General features: G+C 31.3%; 1 protein-coding gene across 2 annotated transcripts in view; it reads left to right on the top strand.

The window, feature by feature from the left end:
* ROCK1 (Rho associated coiled-coil containing protein kinase 1) overlaps positions 1 to 18215 on the top strand; it is a 128339-nt gene that overhangs the window by 28329 nt on the left and 81795 nt on the right. For both annotated transcript variants that reach the window (XM_039844936.1, XM_039844937.1), the window contains exon 2: positions 7329 to 7410. In XM_039844936.1, the coding sequence (XP_039700870.1) occupies positions 7329 to 7410 (82 nt within the window). The remainder of the gene's footprint in view (positions 1 to 7328; positions 7411 to 18215) is intronic.

The following is an 18215-nucleotide window of genomic DNA, read 5'->3' on the forward strand; positions in this document are numbered from 1 at the left end:
TTTTTTCATTGATTGGTTAGTTGGGATTTCTTTGGGTATGTTCTGTGTCTTCAGTCTGAAAGTTTATGTCTTTTGCCAAATTTAGGAAATTTTTAGCCTTCATTTGTTTTAATCTTTTTTAGTCTCATTATCTTTCTTTTCTCCGTATTGGCCTCCATGATACAAATATTAAATCTTTTGTTATGATTCCACAGGTCTGTGAGTCTCTGTTCTTTTTTCCCTCCACGATCGAGATTTGGTCTTATGAAAATTTGTATAGGAACTTTACGAAGATAAAGTTTTTATTTATACTAATACTAGTATTAGTTTTTATACTAATACTAACTAAAAAAATGTATGATATCTGTTTATTTTTCCCCAAGGAAACGAATAGGCACTTGAAAGAGTGATTTGAAAAACAAGTCTCCCCCAAAACAAAATTGAATCATCTGACTTTTTCAGTTATTCATATCAAGAGAAAATCTAGCTTGTATGTTCATATAAATCTTTAAATGATAGGAAAATCCTCTTTGAAATTATCCATGAATGTTTCTACTACTTAATAAGATTTATCAATTTCTTACAACAGCCCTATGCAGTAGTTACTGTTGTTATTCTTATTTTACAGATGAGAACATTGAGGCTATGAGGGGTTAAATAATTTGCTCAAGGTCATGTGACTATTAAGCATTTTAGGATACTGTTTACATAGAAGTGTTTTTGAATTTTATAAGGTTAATGTCTTAACTTTGTATCTCTTCTGTCCTTCCTTGCATTTTTTTGGGCCTTTACTTATTAATTTATCTACTACAAAAATGTCTCTTCTATCCAAAAGTATTGCATCAAGTTTAACTTCTAAATCATACAAGTTTCTAACATCTCATTTCTTTTGGCAATTATTTTATTTTTTCATTTTCCATTAACATTTTTACCCTCTGTAAGCTGGTTTATGTTTCTTCTACTCTGATGAAGCCTTCTTCTTAAAGTTGATAGTGAACTCAAGTGTCTGTGGGTTTTGTAGTTGTACCTTTTATGAGCAGTACCCACTGCTTTTTCTTCCTGTGTTCTGAGTAATGTGAAAAGGAAATGAGGTCCTTGCCTTAGTCCTTCAGGCATTTTTACCCAGACAGTTAAAACAGACATACACAGTAATTTACAAATTTGGTCTTACAAATATGATCTTACTCTGCTTCCTCTGGTTCAAGGTAGGAACCAATCTGCTGCCTGTTGAAAACCAAGACTGCCTCTACTCTGTGAGGGAGGAGGATAAGAATGAGTAAAATTGTCACAAAACTTTTCTACCGTTTGAAGATGGCTTTTACTTAATTGAACATTTGCTTGGTTGTTCTAAGCTTTTGATTGTTTTCTTGAGTGCCTACAAAGTTGGTGCAAGGGCAGTGGGATAGGGTGAACATGGCCTCTTTTATATTACTACATACATGCCAATGTTCTCTAGGACAGTTATAGTGCAAAAAAAATTAAGAATTCTAAATATTTAGTGAAACATACATTGGTGACTGAGGGAGACTGATTGGAAAGTGCTATTGTAGAGATATATGCATGTAGAGAAAATGAGTCTTAGGGAGCATTAGCATCTATGTGGTAATGCCACACCTATTTAACAGATTTTAATTGTATTTAATATCAGAAGTTGTTAAAATTCTGTTTTCATTTTTATATCAGTGTTTAATTTTGAGAAATTCTTTATCCCTTTAGCAAAGAGATTTATAGGTATCCAAATATTTTCTTTAAATGGTACATCGTCTGTCACAAGTTTACCAGAAGTTTCTTAGTACCAAGGGTTAGCTTATTTTAAAAATATCTTCATGTTCAGAAGCTTTGGTTTTACTACTGTAGTTTAAATGAGTTTTTTTGGTAGTTTCTCAAAAAATATATCCATGTTTACAATAGTAAACACTTAGATTTTTAAATCTTAAATTAAAATGGATGCTTTTTACATGTAGGATTACTTCCTTTACTAGTGCTTATATTCTTATAACAAATGTATTATTATTACTAATGGATCTAATCCTAAGTGATATTTACACAGGACTCTTATTTTTGTAATTCAAAACTCTCCAGAGAATTTAAGTTTGCAGCAGTGTTTGGTTGAATAATTTCTCCTGTTTCTCCTTTTGTTTAAGCTCTGTTGTTAGATAACTGTTGCTTTTTTCCCTCCTAATACTAGCATGTCTTAAGAAATATGAAATGTTCATTTTTTAGCCATTCTTGTAAAATGTTATACTTGGAATTAATTATACCTGCCTTTGTGTGTTTATATGAAAGTACTTCTCCAATGTGATTAGCTTCTTTCAGAATATACTGCTATAACTGGTGTACTATTGTTGTTCAACTATGGATAGCAAAGAAATTCATTGTTTTAGTTCTTTGACATTGTCTCCTCTCATATATCCTCTCCCTTGCATTTCTTAAATTGATGGTTAAGTTATATGATGGACATGTTGTGAAAGTAGAGGATAGCTTTTGTTCATGCCTAAATTATAAAATTAAGTGAAAGAGTAGTAGGACTACATGCTATGTCTGTCATTCCTTATGAATTGTTTTTCCTCTTGGAGGAATGTTAATTTCTGTTAAGGTCCTGAGTTCTGGTATAGGAATGTGGACTCTAAGAAGTGGAGAAGTCTTATTCATTATTTTAAAGAACTTCAGAGTGTCGAATAAAAGTCAAGATTCCTTGCCCCAGTTTATGGTTGGATATACATATTTCTTGTGTAGCTTTTCCACTACATTAAAGTAGAAGCCTATGTCCCTCTCCCTCACCCTAGTGTCTTGACTCCCCTTAGCCTCTGTTGGTATATGTGTTAGATAATGCTAGAAGAATACTTTCTTGCCTATTTTATTTCTTTGATAAAATGCATATAATTTTTGCTTACAGGTGATACTGAAACGCCATACACCATCTCATATGACTGTAAAATTAGAGTGTATAATGATAGGTCCAAACACCTCATGACCATAGACAATTAGTGGAGGCAGCTAGTTTCCATTAACAAATACGTGATCAAATTCTGTGGTCAAGCAAAAGTCAGTTGCCCTTATGTAAAAAAAAGAAAGTCATAGATGGGATTACTGCAGTGGGCAAGTGTTTAACATTGTGACCTAAGAAGTTTTTATGACCACATCACTAAAATGTCTACTTTCTATTTATGTCATAAGTAGTGAGATTAACTTGTAGAACTTTTAAATGTCAGCTAGAGAAATAAAGGAAAAGAAAGAAATGGGACTGTTAAGGGCCAAACACTTCATGTACTTCACTCTAATTTTCACAAACCAATTGTGAGTTATAGGTAGTTACTCTCATCTTACAAAAGAGAAAATTGAGCTTAGAAAGGTTATGTGATTTGTCTTTCCAATAGTAACATGCAGATATAGTATGTTTTTTGTCTTTAAGATGGTTTTGCTTTATTTTTCCATGTTTGGATTATTTGAGCCATCTGCAATTCATTTTATTATTAAGTATGACTCAAAAATCATTCTTCTCCATGGTGCAGTCCATTTATACAAACAACATTTACCAAAGAGTAACACTTTTTGTCAGCCCCATCTTGCTTCTGACCTCACTATTGAATGGGCAGTTCTCTTGCCCTTTTACTGCAACAAGTCTTATAGCTCATGTATTGGTTAGTGCTATTTCAGTCCAGTGGCATTTGTTGAGCTCTTACTATGTATTTCAGTTAGGATGCTTCTAGTAACAAGAAATAGAAAATTCAGTGCAAATAGAGTTAATCCATAGGAGTATGTATGAAGAAAGCATGGGTAGAGTGGCTCCAGAATAGATTAATTCAGTGGTTCAACCAGCATCATCAGGGACCAGGTTCCTTCCATCTGTTGGCTTTGTCATCCTCTGCTAACTTTCTCTGAGGCTGCAAGATGGCTGGTGCTATTTAAGGTGTCACATACAGATAGGATAATTTCTCATGAAAGGAGGAACTAGGTCTTACATGTATCTTTTCAAGAGATGAGAAACTTTTCTCAGGAACCTTTTGTAGGTTTCCCCTCGTATCTCACATACCAGATTACTATGTTCCCGTGTTTAAGCCAAACACTGGCAAAAGTAATAATAGGCCTCTGGTATGTTTGTCTTAAACTAATCAGTACCACCCTACCAGAGCTGGGGAAGGTCTCTCCCTCCTTGGAAGCTCTTAGTCTCATGGCGGAAGATGGGTGGCCCCAACAAAATCAAGGTTAAATTAGGAAGGTATAAATAATTATTGGGTTAGGAAAGCTAACAGTCTCTGCTATGCTATGAGTAAAATGTGATGCTCAGTTCTGAGGTTTAGCTTACTCAAGGTGCTTAAAATCTAGCTGCAAAGATTGAAGTAAAAAATAACTAATACAAAGAGAACTGTTAGTTTTAATAGGTAGTTTAGAGAAGGTCATACAGAAGAGGGAGTATAGTGGTAAATTAGAGAAAACATAGGATTTTGAGCCAGAATACTAGGTTTGAGTGCTAGCCAGTGTACTTTCTAGTTATAATTAGAAGAATGACTTGTGATTTTCTACTGATTTTTGAATAATGTATCTTCAGTTTAAAAATACATGCTTATTCTCAATTCTTAATTTTATTTTTAAGAGACTGAGAATCTTTAAAATCATGTTTTTATCATGGTCATGTTATATCTTTAATTACTAGACAAAGTATTTTGATTCTTACACAGCTTACTAGCTAGCTGTGTGGCATTGGACAAGTTAGTTAATATTTCTGATTATTTGCCTTGGAAAAATAAATGAAGTAGTAAAACAAGGTAATTTTTGAGGTTCTTTTCTAACATTTAGTAGTTTTTCTAAAAACTTATTTGGAGTAAGAGTGTTGGCATGTGAGTAAAATTTAGTATACGTTTTTCTAACTTTTAAAAGTTTTATTTAATATTTGAAAATAATTTAACCTAACATAAATGTAGATGTTCTGAACCTTTTAAAACTGAAAAGTGTTAAAATAATAAAAATATTATTTTATTATTTTATTATTTTAAAAACTCTTAAAATAATAAAAATAGTTATTATAAAATAATAGTATAATATTTTGAGGTTATCTCATATCTACTCACATTCCCTAGACCACTTCAGGGTGTCAAATTTTGCTCTAAAAATTTTCTTGTGTAGCTAATAGTATAGTAAGTAGTCCCCCCTTATCCGCAGAGGAGTATGTTCCAGGATCCCCAGTGGATGCCCGAAACTGCCGATAGTACCACAAACCCTATATATACTGTGTATTTTCCTGTACATACATATACTTTATGGCTTTTCTTTGACATGTCTGAATTGTCAGCTTCACTACTCTTGCACTTTGGGGCCATGATTAAGTAAAATAAGAGTTACTTGAACACAAGCACTTGAACACAGTTGATCTGATAACCGAGATGATTACTAAGTGTCTAAAGTGTGGGTAGCATATACAGTGTGGATACGTTGGACAGAAGGCTGATTCACGTCCTAGGCAAGACAGCAGGATGATGCAAAATTTTATCATGCAACTCAGAATGGTGTACAATTTAAAATTTATGAATTGTTTATTTCTGAAATTTTCCATTTAGTATTTTTGGACTTCAGTTACCCATTGATCATGGGTAACTGAAACTGTGAATAAAGGGGAGAATAGTGTACTTGCACTTTCCTGTAGTCTGTGTAATCTTTTGGAGTGAAACTTAGTATCTAGTCTAAGAAAAATATTATTTCTTGAATAATGTAATGCCTTTGCCATTGAGCATACAAATCATTGGTTTATTGTACATTTTATACCTACTTGTTCAGGTCACTCTTCAAGGCACTATGGGAAAAATGAAATAGTAACTCTGGTTTTTCCTTAAAAAATTAAAATCTAGTAAAACATTTAAAAATATATATTTATATTTAACTTACCTTTTCCTAGAAAACAGTGAATTCAGATAATTTATTGGTTGTTTTTTCAATTTAGAACAGGTCAAGCATCAGCTAAAAATCAAATTCTCATGTAAAGGTTCTTATCTCTTTTCTATATTTTATTTTATTTTATTTTTTTAGACGAGGCAACCCTTGGTTGACCTCATAGATTGCAAGGACCTTGTCAACTTACAACCCCTTATTTTTTTGTTTTTTATTTTTTATGCCTACAGCACCTGGTCTTCCTAGGTGGTTTCCCATCCAAGTACTAACCAGGCCTGACCCTTCTCTTTTCTATAAAAAGAAGTTAATACTTAGATGGCTTATAGGACTCTAAGAAATGTATCTCAAAGAGAGTTGGACTTCCTTTAGTTGAGGAGCTTTTTCTTCAGATCTGCACAGACTTCTGAATTTTGAAAACTCACCAGTATAGGATGGGTTTATCTCTTAAAGCAGTCAACAACATTGGGATTATTAGCTGTTTTCTCTGTGGTCCGTTTCCAACTCATGCAATGATGTATTTTAAAGCCTGTTTAAATTTGACTCTACCTTTTGGTTTTTAGGGGAATATTTTAAGTATTCTTAAATAGCTGGGTGATTCACACCCATGGCTTAATACAAAGTATAAAGTCTGTATATCCTTTAGCTTAAATTTTTCTTTTATAAGCATGACTGTATAGGGTCTGCAGAAGGTACATCTTCTTTTGATGCTTCTGTTTTTATTCTTGGGCTCTGCAGAGCAAACTTGATTTCCCCAGCTAAATAAAATGAAGATTACTTGTATTTATGTGAATGTTCCTTCTGTTCCTGCCATGTGACAGGATATATCCTATATAGATCCATTCCCACTTCAGCACTGATTGGTATACCTTCACATTGCCCTGCACTTGCTTAGATAATATTTAAATGTCCATTTAAAAGCAAAAGCTTATGTTTGTTCTTTACTGATAGTTGCCCTAGAAGATACTTTAAGAAAGAGAACCTTTATGAAAATCTAGTATGTTTTTATCATTAAAAATGTGTCTAACTGCAGAATTTATTTTATACTAAATTTCACACACATTTTTAGGATCTATTATTTAGTTACCACATTTAGTTACTAAAAATTTGTAGTCCTAATATAGGCCATTTGTTTTCAATGAGTGTCTGTGAAATAAAATGCTGTAGTAAGAGGGAGTAAAAGTAAAATTTTATGCCCGTATGAGGGGAAAAGGGCATTAGGTGAAGTCAGTTGTGGCTAACTGGTGGTGATTCTGCTGCTCTTCTGTCTTAGAGAGTTAGAAGGTGAAAATCTATATATGAAATAAAAACAAATTTTCTCTCAGTACTCATGTAACCTTTTAGAAAGTGTTAAATACAAGATGTATGTGAGAGGGCAAATTAAATGTTAAAGGTTGTGTTTTATTCTTTACTTATAAAAAAGAAAGTATTCATAGTGTAAAAAACTAACTCTTTGTTTATTTGTTTAGGATGGATTGGATGCTTTGGTGTATGATTTGGATTTTCCTGCCTTAAGAAAAAACAAAAATATTGACAACTTTTTAAGCAGATGTAAGTAATTTTTGTGGAGGTTAATGACAGACTGTATGTAATGAAATTTTGACATAGACAAGTCAAGCCCTTTTTATCTTTCTGTCTACTTTTTGGTTATTTCATCAATAATTCCTACATAAAATGAGTAGGAAGTGACAGAAACTTTATTAGCCAGTTTAGATGTCTATCAGGAGAATCTATAAAACATTTTGCAGAAAAGGGAATGAAAAGTAAATGGTTAAAATAAATATGTTAAAACAAGCATTTACATATATTCACATTGAATTTCAATAATGTTATATTTGTCTTTTTCTTTTATAAGTGAATTAGCTATATTTTAATATCTGTGGGAAAGAATAGATTACATATAAAAAGTCCTAATTTCTTAAGGAAAGCTGGCTTATATTTAAGTTTTACAGACATTCTTTTCTAAAAATTCTGTTTTGGATTTTGATATTAAATATTATCATTTAAAAATTTGATTAAAGAACTTATTAAAACAGTTTTAAACTTTTAATCTTAAAGACTTGATAATAAAGTTTAGATAATAAACCCATTCCATTTCTTTATTTCAGTTCCTAAACCTAATATTGATATTTAGGTTGTGTTGGTTTTAGTGTTGTCTTTCAATTTTGGTTACATATGTTTTGTTAGAAAAGTTTTATTTTTCTGAATATTCGAATGTTTTCACTTACCAATTTTATGTTTTTATAATTTTCCATTTTTCATAAAATATTTATTCAGCCTTAATTTAATTTTGAAATAGGATGCCAGATCTGAATTAGGAACTTTTTAAGTATAAAATTTTCTTAATTTCTCTCATCTTACTGAAATTGCCCAAAATTTTATTATCGTTTACATTTGCTTACCTCTCTACTTAACAGTATAGCGAAAGAACTAAAAAGATGGAGAAACATCACTAGTTATTTGATGGGAGGCAAAGGATAAGTCTCATTAGTACAAAGAGGAGTATGTAATCTTGTAAAGTTAGGGTAGCAAGAATTGGAACACATGCTTTCTTAATCTGTTACTCCTTTTGCTATGCAGTGTTGCTGTTTTCATAATATTAAGTATGTCTTTATATTACATTTTATAAATAGAAACATCAGTAGCCACAATAGAAATTACTAAAATAAAATGAAAATATAAAGATGAAGTATTTTAGCTGATAAACCTGTGTAGTTTAGTTTAGTTTATAAATTGGAGAAAAGTACAGAAAATAATATAACAAAATTTTAACAAATTATGTCTAGCATAAGGTAAAAACTGTGACCAAGGAGAGTTTATACCAGGATTGCAAAGTTAGTTTAAGAGTCAAAAGTCAATTAGCATAATTTACATTATCAACATACTAATTAGAAAAGAAAATCTATAAATTATCTCAGTAGATGCAGAAAAAGCATTTGATAAAATACAGTATTCATTCTTGATTTAAAAATACCTCTGCAAACGAGGAATTGAGGGAAACTCCCTTACCCTGATTAAGAGAATCTATGAAACAACCTGCAGTTCAGATTGTATTTAATTGTGTGTGACTAAATGCTTTTCCTTTAAGATTGGGAAAAGGCAATCATCTCATCACTTTCATACAACATTGTCCTGAAAGTTTTAGTGCAATTAGATAAAGAAAAATCATATAGATTAAAAAGGAAGAAGTGAAATTTTATTTATTTATATGCCATGTTTTTTTATATAGAAAATCCTCAAGATTTTCTGCAAAATATTGCAGAAATTTTTATATAGAAATCTTGCAAGATTTTCTGCAAAAATAGTTCAAGAACTAACATAGTTGCAGGTTAGAAGGTTAATATACAAAAAAAAATTATATTTCTATAAATTAGCAAGGAGCAATTCGAAATTGACATTATAACAAATATAGCACCATTTATAATAGAAGCAAAAACATGACAAATTTAGGAATAAATTTGACAAAATATGTGTAAGTTTTATACTGAAAACTATATACTATCACTGAGATAAATTCAAGAAGACCTAAAAAAAGAAGGATATTCAGTGTTCATCAGTTGGACAATTCAATATTAAAATGTTAGGAGTCCTCAAAACCTAAGTGGGCGCTTTTTTTTTATAAGATGACCAGCAATTCTAAATTCATGTGGAAATTTGAAGGATTTGGGATAGCCAAATAATTTTGGAAAGAAAGAACAAAGTTAGAGGACTAACATTACTGGATTTCAAGATCAAGACAGTATAATATTAATGAAAAACTAAACTCATAGATAAATGGAACAGAATAGAGAGTCCAGAAATAGACCAGTATACAGCCAATTGATTTTCAACAAAAGTAACAAAGTAATTGAATATTCAGCCTTACTTCACACCATATACAAAAACTTAACTCAAAATGGATCATAAACTTAAATGTAAGAGCTAAAACCAATACCGCTAAAAGAAAACATAGAAAACAATTGTGACTTTGGGTAGGCAAGAGTTTCTTAGGTGGGACACAAATAGCACAGACCATTGTTTTGGAAAAAAAAACGGTTAGAATTCATCAAAATTCAAAACCTTTTCTCTTTAGGAGACATTGCTAAGAAAAATGAAAAGGTGAGCCATAGGCTGGGAGAAAATAGTTACAAAACATATGAAAGGGAAAGAATAGTCTTTTTAACAAATAGTACTCAGACAATTGGATATCCACATGCAAAAAAATGAAGTTAGACTCCTCACACCACATACAAAATTAATTCAGCAAGTAAGATCTAAAACTTTAAAACTCTTAGAAGAAAACAGGCATAAATCTTTATGACCTTGGTTAAGCAGTTGTTTCTTCAAAATAATACCTAAAGTACAATTAGCAAAAGAAAGATAAATTGGACATCATCAAAATGAAAAACTTTTGTGCTTCAAAGGACGCTATCAAGAAAGTGAAAAGACAACCCACAGAATAGGAGAAAATATTAGCATATAATACACCTGATAAAAGATTAGTGTCTGGAATATATAAAGACATGTAACTCAACAATACAGAAACAACTCAATTTAAAAATGGGGAAAGGATTTGAATAGACATTTCTCCAAAGAAGGTACACAAGTGGCAAGTGAGCACATGAAAAGCTGCTCAACATGGTTATTAGGAAGTTGCAAATTGTGGCCACTATGAGATACCAGTACACATTATTAGAGTAACTAAAAATTTAAAAATTGACAAAATGAAGTACATATATGTGAACATGTGGAGCAGCTGAACTCTGACACATTTCTGGTTGGTTTGTAAAATAGTGAGGGATTTTGGAAAACAGTTTGCATATTTCTTATGAAGTTATGCATGCATTTACCATGACTCAGGAATCCTGCTCCTATGTATTTAGCTAAGAAAAGTGAAAGTATGTGTCCACACAGAGACCTGTATGAGAATGTTTAAGGCATTTTATGTATAATTGCTAAAACTGGAAGCAACCCAAATGTCCATCAGCTTGTAAATAGATAAACAAAATGGATAAACGTAATGGAATACACAACAGTGAAAAGGAGTAACTGATATGTACAACAACATTGATAAATCTCAAAAGCATTGTGGTAAGTGAAAAAAAGCCAGACAAAAAGAGTACATACTGTATGTTTCTCTTTATGTGATATAACATTTCCTTCAACTACTGAAGTTGCTTTTATGAACTATTTCAGAGTAATAGATTTTCGTTGGATAGAATTTTACATATTGCTGAGATTAATTTATGAAGATATAGCTTTCATTAGTGAGTACATCAGAATTATTTTATTAAAGGTAAATGTTTTGTTTTGAATTGCTTTTTGCCGACAGGTATCAGATGTAGTGATCTAAGACTACACCTGGAATATAGGATAAAATCTTTCTCTTTAGTATGTACTGTCTCACTAAAGTATATAGCAGCTTTAAATTATAGCAGCTTGAAATATTTTAAACTTCAGGCCTAAGTATCTTACAAGCTATTTTTTTTTTTATCTCTTTGGGTTGGCGACTGAAAGGGAAAAGAGAGTCAGTCTCTGACCATTTGACTGAATATTTAGTTAAATATAAAGATTTGCTTTTCTGGACTCTGCTGTATGATACCTAAACAGTGAGAACTACAAAGGAAATGTTTATCAGCCTCACATAACTGATAAAAATTTTAAGGTGAATTTTAGATAGGGGTTAGAGATAAAATGAAGCTATCTTGATAGGAGTTACTCACATTTTTGAAGAAACATGTTGGGTGGGAGTCATTGGGAGGGATGGAGAATTTGGGAACAGTGATTATGATTATATGTTTGAACCATTTTGAATGTCACTGAGACTTTGGAGTAAAAGATTCATAATTATGTTAGTAGAAGTCTTTTTTAATGTTTCATGAAAATTATAATTCATGCAAATTATATTCAGACAGGAACAGATCCTCATACATGCTATCACAGGATACATCTCCTAAAGCACTTAAGAAACCTAAATGGTAATGGTGACCATTATGTAAAGTAAGACTATATTAAGCATGGGAGTTTCCACAATAAACTGTGCCAATCAAATTTTGAAGTACAATGTCTGGTTTGCCTGGAGTATAGACAACATTTTTTGTTTGGTGTAGAGAGGGAAATAATTTAACACAATAATTTGTTTGATAGTTGTACTTCCTTTATCCTTTTCTTTCCTTCTTGCTTCTCCTAATGTGCAAAGTATTTTTTTAAGAAGTAAAGAAAAAATATATCTTAGGTCAGTCATTAATAAGACAAGTAGAGATATGCTAAGTGTAATTTTATACACTAAGTCAGTTTATTGTCTGTGATTTATATAGCCTTGTTTGAAATATAAGTAGTGCTTTGTTATGAAGAACCTAGGATGAACTTTATAAATCATTAAAAAATAATGATTCCTTTTCATAGCTAGGATGGTAGAATGAAAAGGATTGTGGGCCATAAACTTAATGTGTAATTATTTTACCTCTTTGCTTTTATATAAATAAAACGATATGATTACTAAAGAAAGAAAACGTCAACACATTTTACTCTGTATAAACATGTACCCTTTCTAAAACAAGATAGAAATAACAGTGTATTCCCATTGCATAGGCAATTTTTATTTTAACACAGCCTCAATTCTTTTCCCTCTAAGAGCTGAAATTATTCTAAGAGTGGCAGTGGGTTACAAAGATATGTAACTTCATAATTGGATTTTGTTTATTTTTATTACTTTTTATTTTATTTTTCAATTAGAGTTGATGTTCAGTATTATTTTATATTAGCTTTAGGCGTACAGCATAGCAGTTAGACATTTTTATAATTTATGACATGATCCCCCAGATTAGTACCCACCTATACATAGTTATTACAGTATTATTGACTGTATTCCCTATGCTGTTCTTCACATTGCCATGACTATTTTGTAACTACCAATTTGTACTCCTTAATTCCTTCACCTTTTTAACCCAGCCCTGCAAACCCCCTCCCATCTGGCAATCATCAGATTGTTCTCTGTATCTGTGAGTCTCTTTCTGTTTTGTTTGATTGTATTAAAAAAATAATTTCAAATAAATTAGTATTTATTATTAGTATTTACAGAAATAAATGTTCATTAAACTAAATTTACCATAGTCTAATAGAAGGTAATGGAGGAGGGAAGAGCACTGTATGAAGAAAATCCATGAACCTGAGAGTAAAAATGTGCTAGAGAGCATTTGTTTGTCTAAAAAAGATAAACCCAGAAATCATATTTTATGGTAGCATACTATATATAGCTATATTAATATAGATTACAAAAGTGGCATAATAGCTATGGTAGTGGTAGTGTAGCAGCTATCTACTTATAAAAGCATGTAGAACAATTGATAAAATCTTTATATGCTTTGCCAATAATGTAATTATTCAGCAAGTAATGAAAGTAATTGCTCTTCTGAGTTTTTGATCAAAAAGGCTGAATTGGTTAGCATTTGGGAGGCGACAGACTTTGAGAGAAAGCATTCAATTCACTTTAGATCAGTGGCACTGTTGACATTTTGGGTCAGATAACTGTTGAAGGGGCTGTTCTTTGAACTATAGGATGTTTAGCAGCATCCCTGGCCTCTACCTTCTAGATGCCAGTAACATACTCTCTAGCTTACCCCCAGTTGTGACAATCAAAAATGTCTCAAGACTTAGCCAAATGTACCCTGGGGGTCAAAAATGCCCTCAATTGGGAACCATTGCCTAAGACTCTATGTTACTGAAGGAAAGAAATACTGGGCACAATCAGGCATGTGCTCCAAGCCTAGGAAATTTAATCAAATTTACTGAAAAGATAAATCTTAAAAATAGTGATTCCAAGTGAAGGATGGTATTTCAAAAAGAGTAAATATAAGAAGATTGCACTCAAAGAAACCAGGGTTATTCCACAGGGAGTTCTTAGCTCAGGGGAAAGGGTATGAATGAACATGTTAAGTATGAGTACATATCCAGGGATAAATGCAAAAGAGTAGCATAAATCTATAACGGTTGTGTTAGGCCTAAAGCCCGTGATGAGCCAAGACTTGTGAAAAGTTAAGGCAACAAAAGTAATTTCTTTCCTCTAAGCCTTCTCATTTTAGAGTTATGGGTTTAAGATATGAGAAAATGATAAATTCACTACATGGAACCACTTATTCTTAAATGATTTTTTGAATGTCCAGTCACCAAAGACATAAGGAATATAATACTGTTTTTCTTAAAAACTATAGCACTTACCATCTCGTGGAGGGAACTACAGAAACAAATAGTATATACCTTTATAGTAGTGGAAGTTTGTAGAGAAGGTAATGATGCATAGATGTGAGGGAGTAAAGAAAGGCTTTGGAAAGTAACATTTGAATAAAGTCTTAGAGGATAGGCTAGATTTCTCAACTGAGGAAGAACAATTTAGGCAGAGGGGGAACAGCATTCATTAAGTTATAGTTATTTGAAAGTATGATATCTTTGAGGAACGATAAGTTTGGTATAAACAGAACTTGGTTTTTGGTGAGCCAGCAGGAGTAAGGAGAACAGATGGCAAAAGAAGAGACTGAAATGGTAGGTTGAGCCTTTGGGTTAATGGATTGCATAAAAAAGGATTACATTGTGTTTTGTTTTTGTTTTCATTATTCTCAAGAGTTTAAAAAATGTAGGTAAAGGAATTGAAGTTCAGGGAAAGAAGAAATTTGAGCACTTTAAATTAGTTTACACCCCCAGATCTAGGGAAATTACACTCTAGAATATTGAATTAACATGCTGATGTGATTGAGGATCTTTAGAAAAACTTTAGAGAATAGTGGAACTGCTAGAAAATTAAAGATAAGAAAATAAAAAAAGACTGATAAATGTAGATTTCTGATCAGTGACAGTCTTCAGGCAGGTTTGAACTTTACTGCTGCACTTACTCTTGTTCAAGAGTCGTCATCTCCACTTGAATGATCACAGTAAATCTTCTGTCTAGTCTCAGTGCATCTACTTTTGCCCATGTGCAGTTAGTTATCCACATTTAGGCCAGAGATTCTTTTTTAATTGCAGATTTCATTAAGTCAGATCTCACTCCCGGCCTTTCAAAGGATTTTCTTAATCTGGTGCTGTATGACCTTTCAAATTACGTTATTATCTATACTACTCTCCTTTTTGTTTCCTTATACCTCAGTCACATAGCTTACATTTATTTCCTGGAAAGTACCTTGATACCTTCTCCATAAGACTTTTTAGATGTTGTTTTCTTTACAGAATTTCCTCCAACCCCATCCAACCCCTTGAACTCAGTCAGATTTACTGCTGCTGGGTGTGTACTTTCATGGCATCTTGTGCACTTATCACAGTTAGATTATGTGTTTTTTGATATGGTTATTTGATTGGTACCCATTCTTCTCCTTCCCTCATCATTAGATTGTAAGCGTCATTTGAGCAGGACATTTGTATTTTTATTCCCAAACCTGACTGAATATTAAGTACTCATTAAATATTCGTTAATTGTATTTGAGGTTAAATGCTGACTTGTTAGAGATGATCTATAAAGTATTCTTTTCTTGGCAGAGTTCAGACACATCATTGGTTTTTAAAATTACTTTTGATTGCCACATAGTTCAAATGTATTGATGATAATATAACAGATATCTCTGTACCCATCATCACAATTAAACTAATTAAAGTGGTTAGTTACCATATTAAAGGGCATATTGCATGTATCATTGTAAAAGGGTTGTAACTACATTTTTTTGTGAATTTTTCTAAGTAATTATGTTTGGTAACCAGCCATATAATATTTCGATGTTCCATAAAATGAAATTTAACTTCTTCTCTGATTACTTTCTTATCTTCCTTCCAAAAATAAGATTTCATGGATTACACACATTTAATTAGATATTAATTTATATGTAAACAGGTAGTAATTATCATTAGAAAATTTATTCCTCTTTTCTCCCATCTCAAGGTGTTAATATATCATTATTCTGGCATGCTTCAAAACATAAAATACTTTTTCATAATGTTTAAATTTGTGAAATCATGATACTTTTCTGCTTATTAAATTATTATTACGATAGTTGAATGTTAGTGTTATTTTTAAATTAGCTATTCATTAGCTGGTAGTTAAAATCAATAACAATTATTTTTTATTAATACAATGGAGGAGTAAATTATTTTCAGTTTAAAATGTTCTGCTGATGTCAGTGAATCTGTTGTTCATCCAAGGAAGTAAAAACAATTTCAATATGTTTGCCTTAGCTCCTCGTGGAATTGCACAAAAGGTACATATTACTCAGTAGAAAAGGGGAAACTTTTCTCATTTTAAGTTAATGTATAAAAATATTTAAACAAAACAGCAAAAGTTTTTATGACTTGTAAAAGAGTCTTCATTTTAATGTTTGCGGCTAGTTTCTTCTCAAGATGTCTCATTACATTTATAAAGTCATTACTGTAATTTTGAAGATGAGTACCACATTATCTGTATGAAAATTAAACACGGTTTTATCTACTTTGAATATAAATTTAGATGTAGTTATAAGTCTACAGTTTGAGGGATTTTAAGGAGCAAAAATTCAGAAAACAGCAAAATTTATATATTGTCTTTCATACACTGTTTACTTTTACATTTGAAAGGGTTAAGTTTCTTGAGAGAAGGAAAGTATAAATAGATTATGTTGATCATATATTGCGATTAGTATAAAATTCCATTTTCAAGCTTCTCAACAGATTAAAAAAATGTAATATTACCATTTGGTAGTGGCATTAAAAACTTCCTTCACAACTAAATATTAAGGTACATGTAAGAATGTGTTAATATGGGACATATCCAGTCAGAGGCATTAAAATGTAAGGTTTTAGTATGTTTGATTTTTTTGCTTATTAAGTATATAAATGACTTGCATAGTTTGGTAACTCTAGCACTTCAATAGTGAATGTATTTCCATTTGAGGGGGCAGGGGCAGAATTGTAGTCATATTTTGGGATTATTTTTTCAAACGATACTGAAGTATAAGAAAAAGAGTACTTTATTGAAGGACATAAGACTGATAGATCATCAGGGAGAGTCTAGAAGCATACTTTTTTATTAAATGAATATTTAGCATAAGCTTAATATAGCACTTAAGTCATTGGAGAAAGATAGATTATTCAGTAATTTGTATTGAGACACTTGGATATTGATGGGAGGAGAAAAATTAAATTGAGTCTCCACAATATATACAAATGTAAAGATATAAAGTCCTAGATGAAATTATAGGTGTTATGTTTATAGTCTTCAAGTAAGGAATGCCTTTTTTTTTCCAAAGAGGATACCAGGGCTAGAAACTGTAAAGGAAATATTGACAAACTTTGGTGTATCAAAACTGTGTATAAAGAAAAATGTAAAGAACACTGACAAACTGGAAAAGATTACAACATACTTGATAGAATTATATTCCTAATATATGAAGAGATTCTTCCAATCAATGACAATAAAAAACAGACAAAGTAACAATGTATAGTTTAATGGAGAAAAAACACCAATGACCAGTGAGCAGGTGCCAGTCAAACAAATGCATTAATATTTCAAGAAATATGGGTTGAAAAAAGAAAAAGATTCCATCCCCATCTCCACCTCAATCTAATGAGAAAGATAAAAAAGAATATTTAGGATAGTTTAGTATTGAGAGTGAAAATTAGTGCAGTCATTTTAGAGAGCAGTTAGTACATTTTAAAACTAATAATATTCATGAGCATAATGTATCCTATAAATACTTAAAGAAATATATCCTGCAAAAACAGCTCTGCAAATATACAGGAATGTTTGTCATAGCAAATATATGTTGTCAGAGCAAAAAGTTAGAACAATCTAAATATAAATCAGTAGAATCTGTCAGCTAACCAGTGCTTTCAGTGAAAAGCAATTCACAAAATATCTTTGTACATCAATAAGTATGTATAGATAACACATTTTAAAAAATACATATATCCCATTGAATGAATATACATCATAATTTTAAAAGGTGTTTTTATAATAGTGGATATTTAGGTTCCTTCTAGTTTTTCACTATTATAAATAAGGCTGTGCTGAACATTCTTATACATACAATTTGATATACTTGCTTTTTTCCTTAGTTTGGAGTGAATTCCAGGAAATGCTGAGTCAAGAGTTGTATCCAGTTTACATTTTTATATATATTGTCAAAATGCAGTTTTATACCACAACAAGATATTTTAAATTTTAAATTGGAGCCATAAAATTGAATATATTATTCAGTATGACCAAGGATGTTAGAAAATGTTGTTTAAAGTTATTAAAAATAAACTATCACTCAATCAGATAGATTTTTCTTTTACAAGTATAACTATTATTATGATTAATACCATTAGCAGACAGGTAAAGACAGTCAAACAAACTGGATTCTGAGTTTGATAACCAATCCATA

This window comes from Pteropus medius, unplaced genomic scaffold (genome assembly GCF_902729225.1).
Source record: "Pteropus medius unplaced genomic scaffold, Ma_sr-lr_union100, whole genome shotgun sequence".
NCBI classification, from domain to species: Eukaryota; Metazoa; Chordata; class Mammalia; order Chiroptera; family Pteropodidae; genus Pteropus; species Pteropus medius.